General features: G+C 41.0%; 3 protein-coding genes across 5 annotated transcripts in view; 2 read left to right on the forward strand and 1 right to left on the reverse strand.

The window, feature by feature from the left end:
- LOC101343496 (acyl-coenzyme A synthetase ACSM4, mitochondrial-like) overlaps positions 1-10968 on the forward strand; it is a 27710-nt gene extending 16742 nt beyond the window's left edge. Inside the window, 10 exon segments of the mRNA XM_023728514.1 lie at positions 473-629; positions 3213-3292; positions 5125-5247; positions 5920-5987; positions 5990-6015; positions 6146-6247; positions 6713-7036; positions 8957-9056; positions 9059-9075; positions 10167-10968. Of these exon segments, the coding sequence (XP_023584282.1) occupies positions 473-629; positions 3213-3292; positions 5125-5247; positions 5920-5987; positions 5990-6015; positions 6146-6247; positions 6713-7036; positions 8957-9056; positions 9059-9075; positions 10167-10253 (1084 nt within the window). The 3' untranslated portion in view covers positions 10254-10968.
- Positions 7084-20197, reverse strand: THUMPD1 (THUMP domain containing 1). 3 transcript variants are annotated; one of them, XM_023728513.1, is made up of 5 exons: positions 19920-20197; positions 17518-17692; positions 16270-16518; positions 14661-15108; positions 7084-7099 (listed from the first exon to the last, which is right to left on the reverse strand). In XM_023728513.1, exons 1-4 carry the CDS (start codon positions 20148-20150, stop codon positions 14687-14689), a joined length of 1077 nt encoding a protein of 358 aa, XP_023584281.1. In that variant the 5' UTR covers positions 20151-20197; the 3' UTR covers positions 7084-7099; positions 14661-14686. The 3 variants fall into 3 exon arrangements, with proteins under 3 accessions (XP_023584281.1, XP_023584280.1, XP_004373366.1); XM_023728512.1 differs by lacking the exon at positions 7084-7099 and adding an exon at positions 7136-7926; XM_004373309.2 differs by lacking the exon at positions 7084-7099 and adding an exon at positions 8269-8915.
- Positions 20198-26262: 6065 nt separating this feature from the next.
- The window catches only part of ACSM3 (acyl-CoA synthetase medium chain family member 3), a 40086-nt gene continuing 38571 nt past the window's right edge, over positions 26263-27777 (forward strand). The window contains exon 1 of the mRNA XM_004373310.2: positions 26263-26359. The gene's annotated coding sequence lies outside the window, so the exon portion shown is untranslated. The remainder of the gene's footprint in view (positions 26360-27777) is intronic.

A 27777-nucleotide genomic window follows, 5' to 3' on the forward strand; every position in this document is an offset into this window, starting at 1 on the left:
GGGGTTGTTAACCAATGTCATAAAACAGCATGTGTGTTACTGTTACATGAGAAACTATCTGTTCTGTAAGCCTTCACCTGAAGTACAATAAAATATTAAAAAAAAAAAGAGTGGGAGGTAGAATCCCTTACTCTGCCAAGAGACATCTTTTGATCTTGAGGCTCTGGGTTAAGAACCCCATGAACTCATTGCCATCAAGTCAATTCCAACTCATAATGACCCTACAGGACTGAGCAGAACTTCCCCCATAGGGTTTCCAAGGCTGTAACCTTTACGGGAGCAGATCTCCAGGTCTTTTCTCCTGAGGAGTGGCTGGTGTGTTCAAGCCACCAACATTTCGGTTGGCAGCTGAGCACTTAACCACTGCGCCACCAGGCTCCTTCTGGGGCAAGACTACTCCTTAAAAACACTAGTTTGTTTGCTTTGTTTTTCCCCCTTTGATCTGTTTTGCTGCTTCTTCATTATCATTTAGGTATTGGCTGGACTTGAAATCCTCAGATATCATATGGAACATGTCTGACACGGGCTGGATCAAAGCTGCCACTGGCAGTATGTTTTCTTCCTGGCTTCAGGGAGCCTGCGTTTTTGTGCATCAGATGGCCCAGTTTGACACAGACACCTTCCTAGATGTAAGTCATGACCTTCAACTACACTTACCTTTAGAGCTCTCTCGTCTCACACAAAACCACAAATAAATGACTCCTTAGAATATACGGCTTCTTGGGCTTATAGAAAGCAAATTTCCCGTAACACTCAAGCATGAAATCCAGTCTTCTGTTTCAAATTGTTCAGGATTTGCTAGTGTCATTAAATCTATGGCTGCTTAAAAACCTAGTTCTAAATAACAGATTAGAAATCTTACGTCTAAACAAATATTTGGTTTCTGATTCAGTGAAACAAAGACAATAACTGGTAAATCTAAATCCTATGTGGAAGAGATTAAAGGTGGGGTCACCTTTCTCCCAGAGTGGCCCCTTCCATCCTCCCCCTACTCTATACTTCTCACTTTGTTAATTCTCAGCACTCAATACTGTCCCAGACACCAGGCTTGACCTTTCTTCTCAGCCAGAGATGGCAAGATTGAGATACCAGAGAGGTCCGATTTCTTTAGCCTTAAGGAAAACGTGATTCAGGCTAATTATTTTTCAACCGTGAAAAGTCAATTAAGTTTAACAAAACGCATATTATTAAATAAACAGCATACCTGTGTATGAATAAAAGCTATGTTCACCCTGTTATTCTGCTAACTGGTCTGACAAGATGGCTTGAGGGTCTTAACAGAAATCTAGCGTAACGTAAGAACTAGCATCTCTACATTGGGTTTACAAAATGCCCTGAAGTAGATAAGTGAAGTTTGCAGTTTCAAAGCCTACATTTGTAAATTAAGAATAATATTCTTTCACCAAGATAATATGTGTATTATAAATGCTATAAAAATCTTTATGGATTTACACTATTGTTGATTATAGACATTATACTTAGTAAAACAAGTAGAATGAAGGGAGCAAGTACACACAGTAGAAATGTTCATTTACAGATCAAAAGCTATTCTGAAATACCAAGAATAGGTGATAGTTGTACAACATGATGAATGTAACTAATGTCACTGAATTGTAGACTTAAAAAGGCTTAAAATTGCAAATTTTTTGTTATATATATTTTGTTATCGTTATTGTTGTAAGTAAAAGGAACCCTGATGGTGCAAATGCCAAGTGCTCAACTGCTAACCAAAAGGATGGCAGTTCAAACCCATCTAGCTGCTCCACTGGAGAAAGACCTGGCGATCTGCTCCTGTAAAGATTACAGTTTATGAAACCCTATGGGGAAGTTCTACTCTGTTATACGGGGTCGCCATGAGTTGAAAATTGACTCGATGGCAACTAACATCATCATTGTTGTTAGCTGCCATCAAGTCAATTCCATCTCATGGTGACCCCACGTGTGCACAGTCAACTACCCCATATGGCTTTCAAGGTCGTTACCTTTCAGAAGCAGATCACCAGGCCTGTCTTCCTAGGCACCTCTGTGTGGGTTCGAACCACCAACCTTTTGGCTAGTAGTCGAGTACTTAACTGTCTGTGCCACCCAGTTGTCTTATATATATTTTACCATAATAATACATTTTTAATTTTTGAAAGAAAGCAAGCTATTTTTAATCTATAACAATCCAAATAGCCTAGACATACACTGTGAGCACCCTCTTCCAAATGCTTAAACTTAATACAAATTATCAACACATTAAGTGGCAGAATGGAACCCACTCCAGAAAGAGGACCTTTAAAACATCAGTATTTCTCTAGATTTAAGGTATCTAGTTGTTATTTTTATTTTAAAGACCCCGACGTATAATGAACCCAGAAAATCTTAAACAATTAAAGCCTGAAAAATCCTTTACATAGGCATTTAATCAATTCAATAAAAAAGACTGACTTCTCTTACAGGAATGGTGCTAGAAAGGTACTGGTGGGTCAACTTATACATCCAGCGTCAGTGCTATGCATGAATAGAAGGGCAGAGGATTTTAAGATCCCACTGTGGAAGGTACTTTATACCCCTGAAGTAGAATAAGCCAAGTCATATTTTGTGGCTGTTCTCAAATTTGATGTGTATGCCTGTTACTGTAACATATGCTCATTATTTCCAATAATCAGAAATTACCAACAAATATATAGTCACTAGTGACAACTAACGGTGCTTAGTGGTGCAGTGTTTAAGTGCTCAGCTGCTAACCAAACAGTCAGTGGTTCAAACCCACCAGCCGCTCCCTAGGAGAAAGATGTGGCAGTCAGCTTCCATAAAGATTACACCCTTGGAATCCCTATGGGGCAATTCTACTCTGTCCTATAGTGTTGCTATGAGTTGGAAATGACTCAATAGCAATAGGGTTTGGTTTAGTGACAACTGATAAATATTAGCTGGTGGCACAAGCAGTTTGCGTTCAACTGCTAACCTAAAGGTTGGTGGTTCAAACCCACCCAGCAGTACCACAGAAGAAAGGCCTGGCCATCTGCTTCCATTAAGATTAAAGCCAAGTAAAACCCTATGGAGCAATTCTACCCTGTAACACATGCGTTGAAATCAACTCAACAGCAACAGGTTTTTATTTCTGGTAGTGACATATTAATGGAAGAGAATGGGAGGTTGTTAAGTATCAGCTCTGTTCTTGACCTATAGCTAACCACTCTGACATGTTTCTTTAACAATTCATCCAGACGCTGACCACTCACCCCATCACGACACTGTGCAGTGCTCCCATCATGTACCGAATGCTTGTGCAAAAAGACCTCAAGATGTACTTGGGCAGAAATCTCCACTTGAACCACAATGAACGCTATCATCTAACATCACAGATCTCCCCACTGCAGCAGAGGATGGCCCAGGGCTTCTCAATCGCGGCACGAGGGGCATTTAAGGCCAGATAATTCTGTGTTGCTGGGGGTTGTCCTGTGCATTGTAAAATGTTTAGCAGCATTCCGGGACTCACCCACTAGATACCAGTAACAACCCCCTCCCCCAAACTGTGACAACTCAAAACGTCTCCCAAAAAAACACACCAAACCCGTTGCCACTGAGTCGAGTCCGACTCACAGTGACCCTACAGGACAGAGAACTGCCCCATAGGTTTCCAAGGAGCAGCTCATGGATGCAAACTGCTCACCTTTTGGATAGCAGCGGAGCTCTTAACCACTGCGTCACCAGGGCTCCAAAATGTCTCCAGACATTGCCAAAAGTCCTCTGGTGGGCAAAATCATGCCAGTTAAGAACCACTGAGATAGTGTTTAGAGGCAACTGGACCTTTTCCTCAGGACAACCAAAGCTCTACAGTCCCAGAACTCCTACCCCAAAAGACTGTCTTTCAGTACCACTCATAGATCAGAAACAGTTCAGAAGAATTGGTAGTCTGTTTTTTAAAAAAAACTGCATTTATATTTCCTTGAACGGAAGGCTAAAGAAGTCTTACGGGATTATATTCAGTTCAGCCAAATCATCTGCACATACAGTGGAGTTACAATTACATTTATTTAACTAATATAAATAGAGCTCATGAGGAAAGAAGGAAACGAAGAGAGAGATGGTTTAATTAATGCCAGCTCTTCTACTTTCTGTTCCCTCCGAGGTACAGAGGCCCAGGAGGGAAAGTGGTATGAGAGACAGAATAGAGCAGATAAGAATCTCTTTTCCTAGTCGTCAACTCCTTTGTGGCCCTCCAAATTGACATCTGAAGTCAACATCTTGCTTACTTTTCAAGGATGATTCAAAGGTTATTCAAGGATGATTCTGAATACACACAATTGGTGTCCTACCCACCCCCTCTCACGCATTTGGGACTTTACTCTATCAGAGGTGGGCTGTTCCAAGCTTTCTAACCTGAGTCCTGTGGGCAGCTGAGTAGTAAGAACGGTGGCTAAAAGCTCAAGCTCCAAAGCCAAACAGGCAGGGGTCTGCTACTTATTAATAGTGTGAACTTAGGTAGTCAGGATGACCCTGCTAAGCCTGTTAACTCCGTCCATAAGGAGCCCTGGTGGCACAGTGGTTAACCGCTCAGCTTCTAACTGAAAGGCCAGTGGTTCAAACCCACCAGTTGCTCCGTGGGAGAAAGATGTGGCAGTCTGCTTCCATAAAGATTACAGCCTAGGAAACCTTATGGAGCCGTTCTATTCTATCCTAGATGGGTTGCTATGAGTTGGAATCAACTCGACAGCAATGGTTAATACATGTGGCACACTTGATGCATTATCTGATTAAAGGTACTGTACAGAGTTTCCCACTCAGCCATTTATTATTTGGGAGGCCTCGGCAGGTTCTTTAACCTCTCTGAGCCTCGATTTCCTCTTCTGTAAAATAGTGTTGTTGTGAGGATTTTAACAGTGCTCATAAAGATTTCTCCTTACCTCTTACAATGTAAGCTCTGTCGGGAACCTTGTTTTAATCACAGACATGTCCCACATGCCTAGAACAATGTCTGGCAATGTAGTAGGTCCTCAACAAATGTTTGTTCAATGAACTTTCCTAAGACCCACCTCCCCTAGCTCATTTGCTTGTTGCTTGAATGCCATAACTACCTTGCACTGAAAGGCTCTCAGATTATTTCTCCAAAGAGTCCATGCAACTTTTTTTCTGCAGATATAAATTCAAGAAGCTGCGGCACTGTTTGACAGGAGGGGAGCCGCTCAACCCGGAGGTGCTGGAGCAGTGGAAGGCACAAACTGGGCTGGAGCTGTACGAGGGCTACAGACAGACAGAAGTGTATATTCAAAGGGCAAAGTCTGAGCTTAGCATGGTGGGAGCCTTTCAGCCCCGTGACTCTTAACAGAGCCCCTGGAGTGTCCCCATCACACTCTGAATTTTTATGGAGTTTCCCAGAATACTTACCTTGCCAGGAGTTACCAAAGCTTGTGAACTGTCCACTTAGGCTTGGCTGAAGGGGAATTATGATTATTCCATACAGCCTGCCTGTCTCCTCCTGCACAGGAAAAATCTCAGGGATGTTAAGAGTTGGAGAGGTCCAGAACAGAGCAGCTCATCTTTCCACTGAACTGGGAAACGTCTTAAGGAGCCTCTGATGGGAATTTATTCCAAGGTGCACTTAATGTTACCCTGAGCCTAAAGCAGTAGTTTTCAAAATGTGGTGGTCACCAAACCAGCAGCAGCAGCATCTGGGAACCTGGTAGAAATGCAAATTCTCAGGCTCCACCTCAGACCTAATGAATCAGAAACTCGGGGATGGGGCTCAGCAATCCGTGTTATAACAACGTTCCAGGTGATTCTGATGCACACTCAAGTTTGAGAACCACTAGTCTAAAATAATACATTCCAGAAGATAAGCTTGCATAGTGAGAAAATCAGCCGAAACTGAATCTTCAGTTTCATTCTCATGATACAGACACAGAAAATAGATTTTTGCATACTTATATAAAGTACGTCTTCTCAATAGGGCATCATTTGTGCCAATCAGAAAGGACAAGAAATTAAGCCAGGCTCGATGGGGAAGGCGTACTACCCTACGATGTCCAGGTGGGTTAAGAAAATACCTGACTGGTTCAGTAAAGAAGAGATAATGCTTTACGGTTTTCTGCTATTCATAACCCATTTTCATTTCATGAAAAAAAAATTTTAAGAACCTAAGTCGTTTCTTTCATTCTAGATTATAGATGAAAATGACAATATCCTACCACCTGGCAAAGAAGGAGAAATTGCCCTCAGACTAAAGTCTACACGGCCCTTCTGCTGCTTCTCTGAATATGTGGTATGAGAATGTAGAATGTGCTAGTCACACTTTAATAAGAAAAGGTGGTATTCAGGATCATACAGGCCAAATTTCATAGCCATCATTTCTTGCTGTGTTACCTTGGGCAAGTCACAAAATCCAAGTCTATTTCCTCAGCTGTAAAATGAGGAGAATACCATCTGTCTCCTAAGAGTTTTGTGAAGATTAAATTCTATGTGTAAGAAACTGGTTGCAGTGGTTGTCTTCAGAAAGGAAAACTGGGTAGGCAGAGGGGCCTACAGGAGTGGAGGCACTAGAGGTGGAAGACAGGCTTACATTTTATTATACTCTTTTGGACCTTTTGTATTTTATACTAGGAGCTACTCCTCAAAAATTAATTTCTTTTAAAAATAGAACGTGTGATGCACTAGTCACTTAGTGGGTGCCATACCTCCTTCTCTGTTCTGACCAAATTAATCCCCAAATGTCATCTGTGATTCCTAGGACAATCCAGAGAAAACTGCCGCCACGATGAGAGGAAATTTTTACGTCACTGGAGACAGAGGAGTGATGGACAGTGATGGGTATTTCTGGTTTGTCGGCAGAGCTGATGATGTCATTATGTCCTCTGGGTTTGTAGATTTACCACACTCAGCAAGTAAAACTTTGCCAAAGAGAGTCTCCTCCTTTGGTGCTGTAGTAACCAAGGGCTCCTTCTCCTCTTCTAGGCACCGCACTGGGCCATTTGAAGTGGAGAGTGCACTAATTGAACACCCGGCAGTTATTGAATCGGCTGTTGTCAGTAGTCCAGATCCAATCAGAGGAGAGGTAGAGTACATGTCACTAATTAAAGCAGCAATTTCATAGTTTCAAGTTCCATGCATTTGATCACTGTAAAGATTGAATCAAGAGAAGTCATCTACTTCTCATTATGAGGCACAGATGTGGCACAAATGTTTAACAGGCAATCAAATTCACAAATGAGCTGTGTCCCAAGGGACAGGTATTAGGATTCTTTTGGTAGCAAATGACAGAAACTCAAGCTGACTTAAGTAAAAAAATAAAAGAGATTTTATTGGCTCACTTAAGAGGAAGGCCCAGGAGTAGTCAGGCTTCAGATACAGCTACATCCAAGGGTTCATGTCTCTCTCCATTTCTTGGCTCTGCTGTTATGTTGGCTCTATTTGGGCAAGTCCTTCCTACTTGGTGGCAACTAACTCTAGGCTTACACAATGGCCCCACTGGAAGGAGAGAGCTTTATTTCCAACAGTTTCAAGCAACTCCCAGGGTCACATTTGCGTATCCTGGTTAGGGGAATGGTATATGCTGACTGGCCAGACCTGGATCATGTGCCTGTCCTTGGACTTGGTGTCAACCCCACCAAAGAGAAGTCAGAGTAATCCTCCACAGGAAAATCAGGTTACTCTTAGTACAAAAGGACAAATGGATACTGCATAAGCAAAAGCAAGATTTCACTGTACTGTATACACAGCCATCATGGAACTCAATAATTTTCTCACAGAAACAATGCAAATAGGAGATTGTGGCCAGGCTCCCAAGCAAGCTCTACAAGCTTTTTTTTCCCAGTTGCAGTTGAGTTGATTCTGATTCATGGAAGATCCCGTGTGTGTCATAGTAGAACCGTGCTCCATAGGGTTTTCCAAGAAATGGAACTTGGGAGATGACTTCCTCCTTAACTAAGGGTAATAGACTTCATTCTAGGAGGAAGCCATATGGTATGGCGAGGAAGAAGTTTTTTACGGACTCAGAAAGTGGCAAAATTTCATAATAGTTCAGCTTCCTCCCACATCTCTCTGTACCTCCCTCTCACATACCAGCGACCCTTTGCAGTGACACTGTGGATCCTGTACTTTTCCCTCCTGTATCCCCTCCACTCTCAATGTCGTCCATGCTCCAAAAATATTTTCCACCTGACACCACATTCTCATTTTCTCAATATAACTGGTTTCAGATGAATAGGAGAAGTAAACACCAATCAGAATCAATGTATGAATATTCATTTAAAGGATACTTACTAATCTCAATAATTATCTGGTGGGTTTCAAAGAGTGTTACAAAGTAAAAAATATAAAGCAAGAAAGACATGTTAGGAGTAGATCAGTCCTGCCTGAGAGCCAATCTCCCATGATACAACCTTTCCTCCATCAGACCTTCCTAAGCCCTCTTCTGACCATATACTCTCTAGAACCTCAATTTGTCCCCCTACTGCACGCTTCCAGTAAGATAGGTTTGGTGGAGTAAGTGATCATTTGTAAATCAAGGATGGCCCGTATCACACAACAGTCTGAAATGTTAAATGCATGTGTAACATATAAGGAGCCACGGTGGTGTGGGTTAAGAGCTTGGCTGCTAACCGAGAGGTCGGCAGTTCAAATCCACCAGCCGCTCCTTGGAAGCCCTATGGGGCAGTTCTTCTCTGTCCTATAGGGTCGCTATGAGTTGGAATCAACTCAACAGCAATGGGTTTGGTTTGGTTTGGAACATATAAATAAAACTCAAACTTTAGCTTTATTGAACACTGCACTCTTCATACTCACAAACTATTTATGTGGAATTAGATCTCAAAATATTACCTTATCTAAGCTTTGTTCAGAGGTGATCTCTGGCGTTTACATTCATCACTCAAGCTGCTGCTATCAAATCCTAAGTACTTGGGTTCAGCATTGGTTCCAAACCCTTGATGTGTCTAAAAAACAAACACAGCAATATGAATTGACTTTTCTACAGGTGGTGAAAGCTTTTGTTGTCCTATCTGCACCCTTTAAATCATCCAACCCAGAGAAATTAACTCTGGAACTTCAGGATCACGTGAAAAAATCAACTGCACCTTCAAATACCCAAGAAAGGCAAGTACTTTGCCCAAAAGCTAAGCGTGTATTACCAAACTAGAGTCTAAGGTGGTATATAGATTTTACTAGCTTTTATAATAGCTTATTACATAGGTAGAAGACACCTATTTCAATGTTAGTGCTTATTTTGCTTTGAAATATTTTAAGACACCACAAATATTTGATAAACTAGAAGTTTTGATCATCTCTACAAACACTGAGTAACTACTAAAGATCTTTCTAGAACTACTCGTCCCATTTCATGAGGGAAAAAAGAAAAGATGGCAAAGAACTGCCAAGTGCCTTGTTTCTAGGGATGGCACTTGATTCATCTCAGTACTCTTGGGCCATCACACTTCTCTATGAAAACACATCATTTAAGTGATCACATTTAAGGGTCAGGAAGATGTTATCCAAAGCCACCTTCTTCAAAGGAGGAGTTAAGAACAATTCTATATAAATACATACAGATGGCACTGCAGTTTCCATCTAGCTGGGGAATCCCATTGGTTGATACTGACTAATCCACCTACATGAGAATTCTACCTCACTTGGCATCATTTCAGCCAAAAGGCAGTTAATTTTCAATCTAAGGACTGGTCACATTTTCTCCATTAAATTCACTAAATCAGCAACCAGCTGATTTTCAGAAATTTTGTTTGAGGGCATTTAAAAATATAGTAATCGTATCTTGCGGGAGAGGAACAAAGGGAGGGTTTTAGGGTCTTCAAGTCAGGGCATGAAGAGAAAATAGTATATACTCAAAATTATCCCTAAAATCTCCCTAAAGAACCTCCAGGACCCAGCCTTAAAAACCTCAGAAGCCAAGAACTAATTTGTTTCTCTTTGCATTTAGGTACTGCCACCATGTCCTTGAGATAGCAGAGGCCTAGGTCTAGTCTGAATTGAGGAAAGCAATGGGATAAAGGGATTATTTCCTTCTGGCAACACATAAAAGTACACTAAAAACATCATCTATACTATATAAACGCAATAGTTTCTGGTGTCCAAGAAATCAGTGAACCTAGGCTAAGTCAATCCCCACACTCTAAAATGCAACATCAGAGTTTCAATGGAACCAACTGTCATTTATGCTTTCTGTCAATTAGGTGGAATTTGTTCAAGAACTCCCAAAGACTATCACCAGAAAAATCAAACGAAATGTTTTAAGAGACCAAGAATGGGGACGAACATAACTTGATAAGAAAACCAAGGCATTGAGTATTTACATAGGTACTTTCTCTTAGTCCTTGCTTTTTTATAACTCAGTGACCAGTTAAAATGAGCCCTGGTGGTGCAGTGGTTAAAGCACTTGACTACTAAATGAAAGGTCAGCAGTTTGAACCTACCAGCAGCTCCACGGCAGAAGGACATGGCAGTCTACTTCCATAAAGATTACAGGCTTGGAAACACTATGGGGCAGTTCTACTCTGTCCTATAGGGTTGCTATGAGTCGGTATCGACTCGACAGCAACGGATTTGGTTTTCTCTTAAAGTGCTGTTTCCTTCTGATTGAAAAATTCAACTGAGTTTTTGTTCTGTATTTAGCCAAAGGGAGGAAGACTCTAAAAATATTTGGGAAGAAACTTGTAATGACCAAACTGACATAAGGGCAAGGGTTGCATTGATTTGTAGTGTTTCAAATAGCAAGAATCAAGTGATTACTTGGAAAAGGATAGTGGACAATGAGTCTGTTTTTCACTTTTCTTGTGCCTGATTAATTTAAAATAAAGACAAGAACTATTCTAAGAGAAATGGTCAAAAAGAGAATTTCTTCTGCTTAACATCTTTATATATTACCAATACTTTAAGGTGGATTAAAATATTAACGCTACAATTGAGAATACAACTCATTAAAAAGGCAGTAAGTGAGTTTGGTGAAATTTCAAGTACTCCATTACCGTACCTCATTTTGAAGCAAATTCATTACAAAATACCCAAAACTTAGACTATTTAGGAGTATTATTTGAGACTAATTAAATTTTTTGTATCTTTACTTTTTAGGGTTATGCACATATGATTCTTTTTAGTCGACTTGCTACATAATCTGACAAATAAACTTTTTAATGCTAACTGTACAGTAAGAGATTTTCCAAGAGACAGAAAGGAAAGGCACAGAACACCAATCTTTAAGAAAGAAATTTATCACAATTTTTCTGAAAACATCAGGAACTATGAAAAACAAGCTGAATATCTGGCCTTACCAAACGCAAAATACAGTAAAAATAACATTTGAAAACCATGTTTAACCTTAGAAACATGTTTTAAAATATACCAAGTTTAACACTCTTTCCTGTACAGAGCAAAACAAGTTTACTAAACCACAACACTTGAGGTCTTTAAATGACACAATTTTTTCAAATAAAAAATTTAAAGAAAAGAAAAGAATAAAAGCCTCAATCCCCACCCTGGAATCTCATCATTTATAAAATAACATGCTCAAATGTCAGTGAATATGAAGTTTATAAACCTGAAAACAAATCTTTCAATGAATTCAGATTCCAACAGAACACGGTTGTAAAGAATTGCAAGTCACACACAAGTTTTACCAAACAAATACAAAAGGGGATTGAAAACAACCTATAAAATCAAAACCCTTCTCTACAGTAGCAGCTTTCACAAAGTAAAAGGATTCAGTTCCACAGAGTTGTATGTCCTGTAGGCATATGGCCAATTTTATTCCCAGAGTCCCTTTGTCTTACACTATCAAATAAAAGTATCTTTGTCTTAGAGCAAGTATGCTAAAGAAGGCACCAAAATTCTATCTTCCCTGTTCCCCCAAATGATATTAATAATGCTCTTATTCTTTCAAGATGACTTCAACCCCATTAAGAGAACACTCTAAGTATTTAAAGATTTATTAAAGAAGTTCCAGCCTCTAGCACCCTTAACTGCATTAGCAAGGACCTGCCTATTCTCTTTGTCACCCAAATCCTTCAAGTCTCAATTACCAATTCTCATATTCACTACCCATTAAACTGACATAGCTAAATGTGAGAAATCTTAACATTTATACTTCCTAACTTTTTAAAACAAAAATACATCCAGTTCCAAATGTATGTACCTTAATATTCTCCATCTGGACACCTTTATTTTATAGCCCTCTTTGGTGTGTCTCTTCTAGTCTTTTTCGACCTTTTTTACCTTGGAGGAAAACTTGAAATAACTTTCAAGTTCAGGAAACCCTGAATTTATGTCAGTGTGACCACTAAGTTGTAGACATAAGAATACTCTTAATTCACAGAAATCTAGAGCTTGTCAGCCTAGGGCTCACAGAGTTCTTCCTCTCCTCTCAAGACAAATTCTCAGGCTGAGCAGAAGATTTAAAGAAAGGGTTCTGTACCCAGTCGTTGGGAAAATATTATTTGGTTTTGCAGTTTTTCCAGGTGATTTTTTATAAGGCATGTTGTTATCCTTCTTCATTCTCAAGCTCAAGTAGCTACAGAAACATTTCAAGAGTTTCTTTAGTTACACTTTTTCCAGAGAGTCAGTTTCCTTTTAAATCTAAGAATCTTGTCACTTTAAGAAAAAGCATTTTCTCCAAGACCGTGTGGAAACTTATTTGTTCATGTGAGGAAAAATGTCTCCTAAACTGGCTAGTTTCCTGTAGCCATTCTTTATCTTCAAAGGATCTGGCAAAATCTGACCTACTGGTTTCTTTTAAGTACACCGTTCAGCTCATATACCCTGCTGAGAACTCTTCTACTAACTGGAAGATCTGTCAAGGTTTTAGTTTCTGGCCTACTGTTTTCTTTTAAGTACTCTGGCAATTCACCATTCAGCTCATATACCCTGCTGAGAACTCTTCTACTGATAACTGGAAGATCTGTCAAGGTTTTAGTTTAACATCCTTGTGTGAATGTGTCTTTGTTTATTAAACATTAACCACTTTCCCAGCATTATTCAGAACTTATTTTCATCTCTAAGTTTTTTACATCAGCACCTCTCTGTGAAGAAAGCAGTGTGCTGTAACATCAATGTCAGGATTTTCTTTTTTAACAAGTGGCAAAACTTGCCATGGAACCAACCACTGATGGGGTGCCAGCAGTACAGATTACAGACTTTTGGTTTCCAGATATGAAGACACAGCATTAAATACATACTGACCTTTGTTCGGGGCAGCTCTGTGCAGCAGAAAAGGTTTTCTTGAATTGCATCATCATTTACAAATCTTACAAATGTGGTAACATGACAAATATTGGTGGAATCTGTTTACTCATCAACCTGGATAAAGAAGCTACTGCTTTAGTTATTTACATAAAATCTTACTAAATTGAGCAAAGTCTTTCAACTTCTCATACTGCATCTTGCCTAGCATTTTAATGATGCCATTGTTAGACTCTCAACAACTGTGTGAATTTTTCTTTCCTGGGATAAGTTCTGCCACTAAAAAACTTGCTTCCTGAACTTTTTAACTGAACGTGATTTTTTTTTTTTTTTTACACAAGTTTTACTCTGTTTTAATATTCCAATAGCCATTTAAAATAATCAACACCTGTATTTTCAAATTGCTGGAGCAATTGCTAGATCTATAAGTTGTATGCCACAGACAATGCAAAATGGAGGAAGACAGCTTGGTTTACAAGCCCACATAACACCCTTGATAACGCAGCTTTTGCTGTAGACAGACTTTCTTGTATTCCTTGTTGCTCCAGTACACTGAAGTAGCTCATATGATTGTAATTCTTTATCATTAACCTTATCAGAAATGTCTGCAGGCTAATACCTAGCATGGTCCTCTTCTCACACCTTGCCTTCATAAATTGTAGCACTGGACCATCAGATTTATTTGTGACAAATGTTAGTAAGACAAAAAAAATGGGCATAACAAACAAGAAAATCACAGAAAATACAAAGACATCACCAAACAACTCATTTCTAACCTACACAATCCATGTTTTTGCAATGTTTACAACAAAACAGCGGAGAACAGCTCAGTTGTGGTATGTAAAAATTACTTCCTTAGAATGAAAATTTTCCTCTGATATTCTATTACACAGACCTTAGTGTCCCCCACAGACCAGTTGGTAGTGCGTAAGGGGAGACTGGGAAGGTAATCATAAGGGAGAGGCCAAGGTCATCCTACCATCCTTCCCTCAGTGCATTACAGTGTTCACCAATTACCAACAGCTTCCCCCAGCTCAACCAAATACATGTGGGCCTGCCTACCGGAAGATGCCACGCAGGGCTGAAAGACCTCTAACAAAATTGTTAACAGGATTAATCAACTATATGAGACCAAATGATCAACATTTACCCTAAAACAAAGATGAGAAGGGAAGGAGGGACAAGGAAGTTAGATTAACAGGAACAGTACAAAAAGAATGGAAATAATGAGAATGTTGATGCATTGTGAAAAATGCAACCGATGCCATGGAACAACTTGTATAAAAATTTTTAAATGGGAATCTAATTTGCTATGTAAACCTTCACCTAAAACACAATATTTTTAAAAAAACAACTGTTAACAGGGCTGCTTGATTGCTGTTCACTAGTGTGAGTACCAGCCATACGTAGTACAGCAAGTTTAAAAAGAGTATTTCAGTCGCAATTTTTCATGGAACCCCAGCAACATCTCACAGAACCCCAGTTTAGAGACCCACCTTCAACACTGAATGGTTTTTTTCCCCTATGCGAGGTCATTTTCATTTGACTTGGGTTCTTTGGGGACTTGACTTCCAAGTTCAGGTTTACTTCCGCCTTCATTCACCACCTGTGTCTCAGACATTGGTTTTGTCTGCTTCACCTCCTCACTATTCCCTGGTACCTCCTCCTGGTTACATTTTCCTTCTGCTGGGTCACTTTGACTTGATTTGTCACCAGATTCCAGTTTAGCTTCTCTCCCATTTCCCACAGGTGCTGCCTGCTTTGGGTTAAGCTGTGACAGGTCCTTGGCACTCTTTACTACCTCCTGGAGATTGTACTTTCTGAACAACATGTAATCTTTCACGACACTCAGGCAACAGACAGCTTTGATGATTTCTACCACCACCGTGTACTGTGGATTGGTAAGATCCACTTTATTTTCTGAATTGAGGCTGCCTACTACTCCTGTAACAAAAACAAGAAGAAAACACTTAGGCTGAGAAGGATAGCATGAAGCTTGATGAATATAAAAACAATCTTTCATCCTTTTGTTTGGAAATTGTTAATATATACTAGTCCACTATTCTACATGGACTTCAATCAAATTCACTGAACCTTTCAATGTAAATAAATACAAACGAAATCCTAAGACATTTGACGAAAGTAATTTTCGTTTTAAAAAAACAAAACAAAACAAAAACATTCCATACTGATTTGGAAAAGACCATCTAAACAACCAGAAACTCTCATACCAAAATCAGGCTGTGTTGGGTTAACTTTACCCAAGAATTTGGTCTTTGTCAGTGGTTCCGGAGAGATAATCTCTAAAACTGTGGAATTTCCTTAGAGACTGAAATCTCTCTGATGACAGCTCCAGAACAGGTTTACTAGTGAGGTGACTCTTGGGTGGGGGGCTGGCCAAACCAAAAAGACCCACCTGGTGTTTTCACAACCTTAGGGGTAGGAGGCTGATTCAATCAATCATACCGAAGTAATGTGCCCAAATAAAGGCTCTAGACATGGAAGCTCCATGGGCTTCCTGGTTGGTAAAAGACATGGGAGGGTAGCATGTCCCTTTTTGGGATGTGGAAGCTACATGTTGGGAACCCTCCTAGACCTCGTCCTATGCATCTCTTCACTGGTATCCTTTTTGCTATAAGAAAACTATAAAGTATAGTACTTTCCTGAGTTCTGCTGAGTTGTTCCAACAAATCATCAAATCCAAGGGGGTAGTGGCACCCAGCAAGTCAGAAGGGAGGGTGTCATGGAACTCCCAAGCTTGCAGCTGGAGTCTGAAGTCTTGAGCAAACTTGGCAGTACAGAGGACTGTGTCCTTTAATTGTGAGGTCTGATTTAGCTCCAGAAGTCAGGGTCAGAAGAAGAAATGCTGCATGTGCAGCTGGTCAGAACAGAGGGGGAACAGAACTGATAACAAATTGATATGGACGGATCAACACACTTGGTGTTGGAAAAGTGGGACTTGACTTTCCCAGCAGTTTCAAACTATTTTAAGGATATTTTAGTATACCTGTTCCACACTCAAAATCATAAGCCTTAATTCCTTTTTAAAATTCTTAAAAGCAAGTATTTAATATTGGACTTAGGTGGAATCACCAAAAAACATACCTGCCAATTCTTTGATAACTTCTTCTCTATTCATGTGACTGTTATTTCGAGATTTGTATACAATCTGAAATGTCCCTTTATTTGGTGCTTTAAACCAGGGTTCCAAAAATGTTTCTGCATATTTTTTCATATCCTCTATGAAAGCCTTGCACGTGCCAGAGATGGGTAACATTCGTAGAATAACCCGAGTCTTCTTTTTCTTGGTTTTGTACATATCCTGGAGAATATGATGCACCAATTTCTCAGGTTCTAAAACAGAAAGAAAAAATCAGCAGAGAGCAAACAAGGAGGTTATATTAAGAATATAAGTTCTCAGACATTTTAGAAATTATTAAAACTTTCTAAATTCGCACTGACATAAGTTGAAGATGGAAGGAATTTTCACAATAAAATTTAAATGAGTCTACCTAGTCATTTTTTCTAATTATTTCTTCTTCACTGCCTATTGTATTTATGTAGTAATAATACTTAATAAATAATAATAAACAATAATATTTATTATTATTTTAAGTTCAGTATTATTGCTTTAAAAACAAATGTTCACGAAGACAGTGGGGCTAACATTTTTGTGAAATTCTGATTTATCTATCTACAACACCATTCTGTTTTCGTATAACAACTATCAACAGTAATAAAGCTTAAATAGTACCCACTTTCTTACAAACACAAAACAAAATTCTACAAGTCACTTAAAAGGATTTAATTAATCCATTAGCTAACTCAGCACAAAAAGTCCAGATCCCAGACTGGGAGAAGCAGCAGCCCCAGCACCTTGAAGTGCACAAGAACAAGAAGTGGAAGCCCTCAGGCCACATCCTGTCTGCATGTAAGTCTCTCTGGGGCTGCTCAGTGTTCTCAATATTTTTGAATTTGCTCACCACATTTGAAAATCAAGAAACCTATCCAGATTTCCAACTTCTTTTGAAAAACTGGAAGATCTGGCCTACCAAGACTACACTCCCAAACTGGCTGGAGCTGAGTAGCAGCTGCCCCTTTTAGACAGGACACATACTCTCGTTCTGCCTAAAGTTACTTCAGAAGGAAGAGGCAAAGCCAATGCTCCCAAGCCAATGCCACGTCCACTACCCCATTCCACCTCTCCATATGCCTAGTGCTAATACAGGTTAGACAAGATGTAAGCAAGTGAACTATGCCCAGAAAGCCATTTACCAAGTAGTGTTCAGTGAGACAAGAAAATGTTCAGATATTATAGGATGAACAATCTTACAGAGTGTAAGTCAGACACACCTATCCCAAGTGTTCTGATGAAGACAACATTATTCGCTCCACTCTCCACGGACTGGAATCTTCTTAGCCTCATCTCTGTAAACGCCCTGATGTCATCAACTTCCTTCTTCAAGGCAGCCTCCACATCATCGTCTTCTCCCTCGTCTCCAGAGGGCTGCTGATTCTTGTCTGTAAACTGGTTGCACAAAGCTAATGAGCAGAGATGTCACAACAGCTCATGTTTAAAAGTTACAATTAAGTACTTACGCGAAACTCCCAGTGGCAGATGGCTCAATATTGACAATAAAGCTTTTACTGAGAGACTGAGACACCCTCCCTCCAAAATGCAGAGGAAGACAGCAGTTCCCTCAGACTCAAACACATCAACTGAAAATGTTTTCAAAAGTATCTTGCATGTGGGATAGAGAGAAATGTGCTCACCAGAGGAATCATTTCAGGGAGGGCCTTACCATCACTAACTGTCTTTGTGCCTAATAAGTCAGTATACTCTCCTTTTGATGAGATGAGACCAGTTACTTATGGAATTCAAAGCCTTTACTCCTGTTCTGAGGAACAGAGCGCAGCAATAGTTCAAAAACTTGCTCAAGGCACCAGTACAGACAGGACATGGACTTGCTGCCCAGTTCTCTGCCCTACCAATGGGGTTTCCCATCTGACACTAATAATAAATGCACACGTTTATAAGCTTTTATTATACACCGGAAGCATTCTATGTATATAAGTGACTTTTTAGCTTTAAACAACCTTATAAAATGCTATTTTTTTTTTTTACAAATAAACTCTAGCTCAGCAGAGTTAAGTAGCTTGCTAATTCCCAGTTAGTAAATGACACAGCCTGAATTTAAATTCCCTCTGTGCTATCCTTTTCCATTTAATACCACGTGTGTAGGTGTGTATTGATCCATCCAAAATAAATAATATGATTTCCAAAACATGATAGGATAATTAGATTTTAGGTGGTATGAGTACAAAAGTAGGACCCTGGGTGGTGCAAGTGGTTTGCGATTAGCTGCTAACCTAAAGTTGGCAGTTCGAACCCACCCAGCAGCTCTGTGGAAGAAAGGCCTGGGGAACTGCTCCTTTAAAGATTACAGCCTTGAAAACCCCATGGAGCAGTTCTACTCTGTAACATATGGGGTCGCCAGGAGTCAGAAGAGACTCAAAGACAACAGATTTGTGTTCTTTTTATTTTGTCTAGTTTTTTGGTACAAGAGTTTTTACTTTTTAAAATATATTCTTATCTGCACTTGTGAAATAACTGGCACGCTAAACCCACTATTTCAGATATTATTGCTTAAGGCCCAAGGAGCACTGGTGGTACAGTGGTTAAGTGCTTGGCTGCTCACCAAAAGGTCAACGGTCCAAATCCACCAGCCGGTCCACTGGTGAAAGATATGGCAATCTGCTCCTGTAAAAATTCACAGTCTTGGAAACCCTATGGAGCAGTTCTATTCTGTCCTATATGGACCCTATGAATCAGAACAGACTCAACGGCAGTGGGTTTGTGTTTGGTTTTGGGTACTGCTTAGGAACGAATTACAGCGTGGTGTTCAGATTCAACAGCTGTTACGTTAGTTCCCATCCAGTCAATTCCAACTCATGGTGACCCCATGTCTGCAGAGTAGAACTGCTCTATAGGATTTTCAAGGTTGTGACCTTTCAGAAGCAGATCGTCAGGCCTATCTTCCAAGGCGCCTCTGGTTGGTTCAAACTACCAATCTTTCTGCTAGTAAGCCAACGTTTAACCATTTGGGCCACCCAGGGACTCCTCAGACGGTCTAAGATATAGCAAAAACAGTGAAATTGAATGAAGCTTGCCCTTGCGAACTTCAGCCATCCTTGAGTCTCAGTTTACTCTTGAACATTATCTCACTAGACTGTTGTTGTTGAGGGTTGCAAGTTATAAAGAGCTTCGGGACACCTGATCCTCAGAAAGCAGTTAACAAATGGGACCTATCTGAACCCACCAGCCACTCTGGTGGTTTCCCATAAAGATTACCGTCTAGGAAATTCTAGTGGCAGTTCTACTCCTGTCATACAGGATCGCTATATGTCAGAATGGACTAGACGGCACACACCACCACCACCACCGTGACTAACGATGGAAAAAAAAACCCAACGTGCAAACATTTGAAGCACAAGACCAGGCAAGTGTTCAAGGTTTCCTTCTGGCAGTCAAGAATTCCCTAGCTAGTGAGAACTGAGCGAGGATTCGAACCCCCAGCCCAAAAGAGGGCGGAGTCTGTAACCGAGGTACCGCGAAGGGGCGGAAACATACACCACGCCACGCTCTCCCGCCACCCAAGCGCCACAAACTGCGCGCATGCGTACAACGGCAGCTAGCTACGCAGCCTTTCCACCTCCCTCCAAGGCCCGTAGGCCCGCCAGCCCCGGGATGGTACCTTTTCCGGCCCATACATGTCATCACCGTACTCGTTGAGCAGGCTGTAGGCCTCCTCCACGCATTTGCGCTCGTTCATGTTGCAAGTAATGAGTATACCCTGTAGTCCAGGCTCCAGCTGCCGGGGTCCGCCGGCATCGCAGCGCCGAGCCCGCTTGGCCTGCACATACTGAGCCTTGCCTTTGCGCTTCCCGTCAGCAGGCTGAGGAGGCTGCTGGACCGGGGCCGACATGGTGCGTAGGAGCTAAGAACGAAAAACGTGTCTCCCCACAGCTTTCGGCGGCGTCTCTTTTGCTGGCGCCGCCTGGTTACGTCAGGTCTACGCGACAGACTCGCGTAGTCCCGCCTTCCAGCCTTAGTCCTTGCTTCCCCGGGTCCTAAAGCCTGTAGGCTCCCTCCTGTGGAGAAGCGACGCGAGCCTCGCTCCTGCCCCGCCCCTCGCGAGGATTGACTAGCCTTTGCTTCTGCCTCAACACTTTCAGGAGTGGTTTCCGTCGAGATATGGCCGCTGTGTGGTCCATGGTAAACCCAGCTTGTATACGTAGGGCCTGGACTCCAACTGGATATAGATTGTGCTTGCAAAGAACCATTTCATTTACTCATTCATACTCACTGATTCATTCAGTTAATATTTATTGAGCACTTACGTGCTAGTCGTTGTCCGAGGTGAGGGCTGAGAGAAACAAGATACCGTTCCTGCTCACATTGCCCTTAAAAGCTGACGTTTTTTAGAAGTCAGTGGGCCTTTCCAAACCATTCTGCTTATTTTTTGTTCCTATTGAAATAGTGTCTTCAATAGACTTTCCTCTAGTTCCCCTGTTGCAGGGCCCCAGGGGAGCAAAGAAAACTAGTACTATACTCAGTGAAATTAGAGGGACCTGACTATCAAAATAAGACACATTAAAATGCAAGGAAACAACTTTCTTAACATTAAATTGTTCCAGTGGGAACATTATCTATTTTAAATTTTTCTATTAATACCAAAAAAAAAAAAAAATGGTCCTTATCAATTTCTTCACACACTTTTGTCCTGTAATGAAATCATAACAAGTGATAGTGGCATAATTTTGGTGAATTGTTATTGTTGCAAGTGTACTTGTTTTGGATAGAAGTCACATTCCTCACTTTTGTACAAAATCATGAGGAGCCAAAAAAAGGGCTTATCCTTTATTGTATTTGGATGGATTATACCTAATCCAGTGGCCCAAAAATGTGGAATGTATTGTAGTTGGAAATCGGAAAGAAAGAACCTCTTATTTATTGTGAAACCTGCCTGCATCTCTTAGATTCCCATTCTTGTGATCCTCATGAAAATGTAATGCTGATATGAAATAATAGCCTGGAAATCCAATAAATATAAAAGAATTTTCATTAAGAGTAAGGAAAAATATTCATCTTTTTTCCTCCAAACAAGTATACCTTCACATTTCTTTCTCCATGCCTGTCCCAAAATAGCTTAATAAGAAAAACCAGCTATTCTCTCTGGACAACTAAGCAATCCCTTCAGAGTTTATAATATTCCCCATACCATAAAGTCAGGAATCCTTCCTCTTATACTTCATGCAATTAGAAGCCAACTTGAAAATTTGAAAATCCTTGTGTTAGGACTTTGACAGTGTATTGGTTGTGCTGAATGAACACACGAAGGAATAACGTGAATTTTTTTAACCTAGTTATTTCTATCTCTCATTCTGAGATTTGTTATGTATTAAACAACAAACTATTAAGAGGAAGAAAAGTAATTAGCCTGATGAACTGCATGGTTAACTGTTCTTTTAGAAAAAAAATTCATTATATGTGATTTTATATATATATATGTATGTATGTATAAACCAATTGCCATCAAGTTAATTCCAACTCATAGTGACCCTATAGGACAGAATAGAACTGCCCCATAGGGTTTCCAAGGAGCGACTGGTGGATTTGAACTGCTGACCTTTTGGTTAGCAGTCGAGCTCTTAGCCACTTTGCCACCAGGGAGATATATATATATACACACACACAAATAGAGAGAGTGAGTGAGTCCCTGGGTGGTTCAACAGTTAAGTGCTTGGCTGCTAACTGAAAGGTTGGAAGTTCAAGTCCACCTAGAGGTGCCTTGGAAGAAAGGCCTGGAGATCTACTTCTCTAAAATCAGCCATTGAAAACCCTATGGAGGACAGTTCCACTCTGACACACATGGAGTCACTATGAGTTGGAATCGACTTGACAGCAAGTTTGGTTTTGGTTATTTTCATCCCTTTATTATAGATTAGTTACCCTTCATCTTCAGGGAATAGATCTCTTGCCACTGAACCCTAGTCTTCTCTTGACTTGCTGCCCAATCACTGCTACCTTCAGAGTTTGTTGTTGTTGTTGTTAGGTGCCCTGGAGTCCATTCCAACTCATAGCAGCCCTATGTACAACAGAACGAAACACTGCCAGGTCCTGCACCAGCCTCACAATGGTTGCTATGTTTCAGCCTATTGTTGCAACCGTTGTGTCAATCCATCTCAATCTAGCTCATCGACGATCTTCCTCTTTTTCGCGGACCCTCTGCTTTACCAAGTATGATGTCCTTCTCCAGGGACTGGTCCCTCCTGATAACATGTCCAGTGTACCTGAGATGAAGTCTCGCCATCCTTGCTTCTAAGGAACATTCTGGCTGAACTTCTTCCAAGACAGATATGTTCGTTCTTCTGGTAGTCCATGCTATATTCAATATTCTTTGCCAGCACCATAATTCAAAGGCATCAATTCTTCTTTGGTCTTCCTTATTCATTATCCAGCTTTCCCATGTATATGAGGCAGTTGAAAATACCATGGCTTGGGTCAGGCCCACCGTACTCCTCAAGGTGACATCTTTGCTTTTTAGCACTTTAAAGGGGTCTTTTGCAGCAGATTTGCCCACTGCAATACGTCGTTTGATTTCTTGACTGCTGCTTCCGTGGGTGTTGATGAAATCCTTGACAACTTCAATCTTTTCTCCATTTTTCAGGATGTTGCTTATTGGTCCATTTGTGAGGAATTTTGCTTTATGTTGAGATGCAATCCATACTGAAGGCTATAGTCTTTGATCTTCATCAGTAAATGCTTCAAGTCCTCTTCACTTTCAGCAAGCAAGGTTGTGTCATCTGCATATTGCAGGTTGTTAATGAGTCTTCCTCCAATCCTGATGCTGTGTTCTTCTTCATATAGTCCAGCTTCTCAGATTTTTTCCTTAGCATACAGATTGAATAGGTATGGTGAAAGGATACAACCCTGACACATACCTTTCCTAATTTTAAGCCATGCAGCATCCCCTTGTTCTCAGAGTTGGTACATGTACGATTAAGAGCCCAGATTCTAGAGTCACACCTAGGTTCAAATCCTGGTTCTGCTGCATCCTGGCTGTGGGACTTTGAGTAAGTTATGTAATCTGAGTTTCCATTTTCTCATTAGCTAAAAAAAAAAAAAAATTAATGGAGATAATAATAACACTCACATCATGGGTTAATAAATAAGATCAAGCATGACAAGTGCTTAGCTCATGATCAATGTTCAATCAATGCAGGCTTAAAAACAGCTAGTGTGGCATTCAGGTGTGACTCACTGAAGCCTGGTTTTCTTTGCTATTAGTGTATCTTCCCCAGTCCAATCCCCACCCTTTAGTACATGTCTCCCAATTTCTTATTTCAGTGATTCTTTATATGTGTGACTTATTAGAAGCTGTGTTTAATCCTTTTAGGAAGACGGTTAAAAAGGAAATAAAATTTAAAGTAAACTAAAATGAGGTAGGTTGGACCTGTTTACCCTTACCTCTGCCAACTGGTTCATTCCTTGCATTTGACTGAATGGCACCCCAAGTCTTTCACTGGCTCTGTAGCCTCAGCCGACAGCAGTTACATCATACTTGCACTTTCCATACCCACAAGCAGCTTAAGAAACACTATGCTGCACACACAGGTTGTTTCAAAATTCCAAGCTTCCGTAAAACTGCTAGGAGGAGGATTGCACCCAGCGACATCAATCACTCCATGGGTGTCATGTCCATCTCTTTCTGATCAAGCCACACACAGGAGACACTCAGGAAGTGTTGGCAAATGAAAGCCGTTTAATTGCTCAAACAGATGGCAAGCAACAGGAAACGGTCCTAGGGCAAATTGGTCCCCCTTGCCTCAAAAGCTATCCTGTGGAGACGGAGACTCTTCTACACATGTCCCCACTTTGTACCGTAGGTGAGTGTGTTAGTCATCTAGTGCTGCTATAACAGAAATACCACAAGTGGATGGCTTTAACAAACAGAAATTTATTCTCTCACAATCTAGGAGGCTGGATGTCCGAATTCAGGGTGCCAGTTTCAGGGGAAGGCTTTCTCTCTCTGTTGGCTCTAGGGGAAGGTGCTTGTCATCAATCTTCCCCAGTCATGGAAATTCTCAGTGCAGGAACCCCGGGTCCAAAGGACATGCTATTCTCCTGGCTCTTGTTTCTTGATGGTATGAGGGCCCCATGTCTCTCTGCTCGCTTCTCCCTTTTATATCCCAAAAGAGATTGATTTAAGACACAACCTAATCTTGTAGGCTGAGTCCTGCTTCATTAACATAACTGCCTCTAATTCCATCTCATTAACATCATAGAGATAGGATTTACAACACAGGAAAATCACATCAGATGAAGAAATGGTGGACAATCGCACAATACTGGGAATCATGGCCTAGCCAAGTTGACAGATATTTTGGGGGACACAATTTAATCCTTGACAGTGAGGGACTAGAAAGTCCCTCCTCCAGCCAGTTTTATATTCCAGGGGCTACATGTCTTGCTGCATGGAGTGCAATGTAGATGTTGCTGCCTGATCTCTGGAGGAGGGAGTGATTAGACATTTGGGCACCAAGTGGAATTTCATCACTTTAGCCCTGCTGCTTATCAGACTTCAGGGGTGGGGAGGTGGGTGAGGGCATTGGTTTGTTCCTGAGTCCTAAAAATGCTAGCAGGAAACACGGAACGGGGAGAAACTACAGCTGTTTGGGCCAGCCAGAGGACTGCCTCCTCTAACACCTCCAACAGCCTGATTGCTCCGGTTGGAACCTTCCTTTGAACCAGTGTGAACTTTGATCTGTCCCTGGAGAAACCACATTTGGCCTGGCTCTTGTACTCCTACATGCATCCTCACTGAAAATCCTATGGAGCGCAGTTCTACTCTGACATTCATAGGGTTGCCATAAGTCGGAATCGATTTCACAACTGGTTTTATTTTAGAAAATGTGTAAGGGAAGGCGTCTTTGACAGGACACCTAATAAAATGAAGGGTTTGGTCAAGGGGATATCTGAGGGAAGAGTGTTCCAGTGTTCCCGGCAGGGAGAACTCCAAAGACCTCGAAGCTGGAACATGCATGGTGTGTTTAAGGAAAAGAAAGGGGGCTGGTATGGCTGCAGGAGAGTGAGGAAGAGGAGGAGTGCCATGGGTCAGACAGGACCTAGCAGCCAGGTCAGGCAGCTTCTTGTAGTTCACATAAGGACTTGGGACTTTACTTGGAGTGAACTGGGAAGCACAACTCAAGGATCGAACAGAGAAGTGACCTGACAGCACTCGGGTTTGGTCCTGACCAGTTCAACAGATAACCACAGCTCCTGGTCTGCTGAGGTCTTGGGCAATCTACACCCACCTCTCAACTTCCTTCCTCTCCCCTTCATAACCCTTCCACGTATTCATCCATTCTTTTTTTTTCCCTCCTTCTGCTCCTTCCAAGGATTAAAACCCTCTAGCAATTCCTCAAGGGAGCCTTGGTAGTGCAGTGGTTAAGCATTCGGCTGCTAACCAAAAGGTTGGTGGTTTGAACCAACCAGCCACTCCTCAGGAGAAAGATGGCAGTCTCCTTCCATAAAGATTACAGCCTTGGAAACCCTATGGGGCAGTTCTACTCTGTTCTACAGGGTCACTGTGAGTCCGAACCGACTCAATGGCAACTGGTTTTGTTTGGTTTAGCAATTCTTTAGGAACCCTGGTGGCACAATGGTTAAGCGCTCGGCTGCTAACCGAAAGGTCCAGAAGTTTGTCTCCGGGGAAGAAAGATGTGGCAGTCTGCTTCCATAAAGATTATAGCCTTGGAAACCCTCTGGGGAGTTCTACTCTGTCTTGTGGGGTCACTATGAGTCGAAATCACCTGATAGCATACAACAACAACAAAGCAATTCCTTTTATCTTGTCCTTCCAGTGAATAAATCACCTTGCCAGCCCTCAAGGAACTCTAAGAATAACAGGAAGGAAAGTTTACACAAGCTTAGCCTAGAACTCCTGCTCCTCCCTCCAGAATGTCTCCACCAATCAACGAAAGGCACTATGGGCACTTCTTGCTTTTGCAGATTGTCAGCCTACTCCCCCATCTTTTCACAGTTACTGCCAGCAGATGTGAGAGTTCAGGTTTCATCGCTGTTCTAGAAAACAAGTCTGCCGTCGTCTCTGGCTGTTGGGATCTAACTTGAGTGAGTACCTTGCCTCCTCTCTCTTATGTAAGATTTGCTGGGTTGGAACATGCATTTGTGAGCAAAGATAATAAGGGTACAAAGATAAATAAGAGAACAAAGCCAAAAAAAATTTTTTGTAAATGTTCAAGTCTTGGGCAGCCAAGTGTTTCTATCAGAATTTCTCCGTTGTATTTAGTGAGCGACAAGGAGTACGCAGGCACCGAAGGCTGTAAACTTAGCAACCGAGTTTTTCATTTTTAGTCACTTGGTACTCCTTGATTTTTTAAAAACTATGTACCTGTGTTACTTGATAAAATTTTTTTTTTCTTTCAAAACTTCAATGGGGCCATATTTTATTATTCTTAGAGTTCTTAGCACATCCTATACCATATTGTCATGGGAGAAAGATGTGGCAGTCTGCTTCCATAAAGATTTATAGCCTTGGAAACCCTCTGGGGCAGTTCTACTCTGTCCTATGGGGTCGCTATGAGTCAGAATCGACTCAACGGCAGTGGATTTTGGGGTTTTATTCCATGTTATAATTGCTTATATACATGCCTTATAACTTCAAGTCATTCATCTTTATTACAACCAGCACTTAGCCCATTGCTGTCAATGCAGGAGGCACACAAATTGCTAAGAGAAAAATCAGTTCAAGTTAATGTTCTTCCAACAGTATCTGTCCTCCTCCCCCTCCAAAAACAAACTTGTGACTAGAATAGCATGGATCTTTGGCCACATTCTTGCCAACATGCCCTTATAATTGGCTTGGTCACCATTTCCAGCAGATGCTGAGACTTTTGCTAGTTAAACCAGCTTTCATTGGATTCATTTTGCTTTCTATTGTGTGGTTTGACCAAAAAATAAAGATGGGTTCTCTAACAATAGGGATAGAATACATGAAATAGGACTACTTCTTAATAATGTCAGTCAATCAATGAAGAAAATAAGTGATCAATAAAACATCATCTGGCTGTAGGTATTCCAAAAGAAAGGAAAGAGGACTAACAAACAAGTATATAGTGCTTTACCATTTACAAATCTCTCACATATATTCTCACTTGACCCTCACAACAACACTGTGAGGTAGGCAGCACAGATATTCTTCTCATTTAACTGATGAGGAAAGTGACTCTCAGTGGTTCACTGCTATGCCCACGTTTCTACAGTTAGCAAATGGTTTTTATTAATATTAGTCTTCGGCCTAAAATTTCAGCACCCAACATTCCCCCTTATACTTGCCCTACCTACTTCACAAGGATAGTGAAGGTAAAATGAATTCAAGGTTAGCAAAATACTTTGAGGAAACAAGCATTATAAGTTATGCTCACAAACTAGAATCTCCCACGATACATGGTTCATTCCCCTTCTCATCCCAGTTTAGGCATAAACCCAGAATTTTCTATTGCCTCTGTTCTGTGGTCTCTAAGAAGTTT

The sequence above is a fragment of the Trichechus manatus genome, unplaced genomic scaffold, assembly GCF_000243295.1.
Source record: "Trichechus manatus latirostris isolate Lorelei unplaced genomic scaffold, TriManLat1.0 scaffold00024, whole genome shotgun sequence".
Lineage (NCBI taxonomy): Eukaryota > Metazoa > Chordata > Mammalia > Sirenia > Trichechidae > Trichechus > Trichechus manatus.

Coding starts and splice junctions, on each gene's coding strand:
- THUMPD1 (XM_023728513.1), bottom strand. CDS start 20,150: ATGTCGGCCCCGGTCCAGCAGCCTCCTCAGCCTGCTGACGGGAAGCGC. Junction 17,693..19,919: donor ACATGTATGGGCCGGAAAAG/GTACCATCCCGG, acceptor TTGTGCAACCAG/TTTACAGACAAGAATCAGCA. Junction 15,109..16,269: donor AGTTATCAAAGAATTGGCAG/GTATGTTTTTTG, acceptor TTTTTGTTACAG/GAGTAGTAGGCAGCCTCAAT.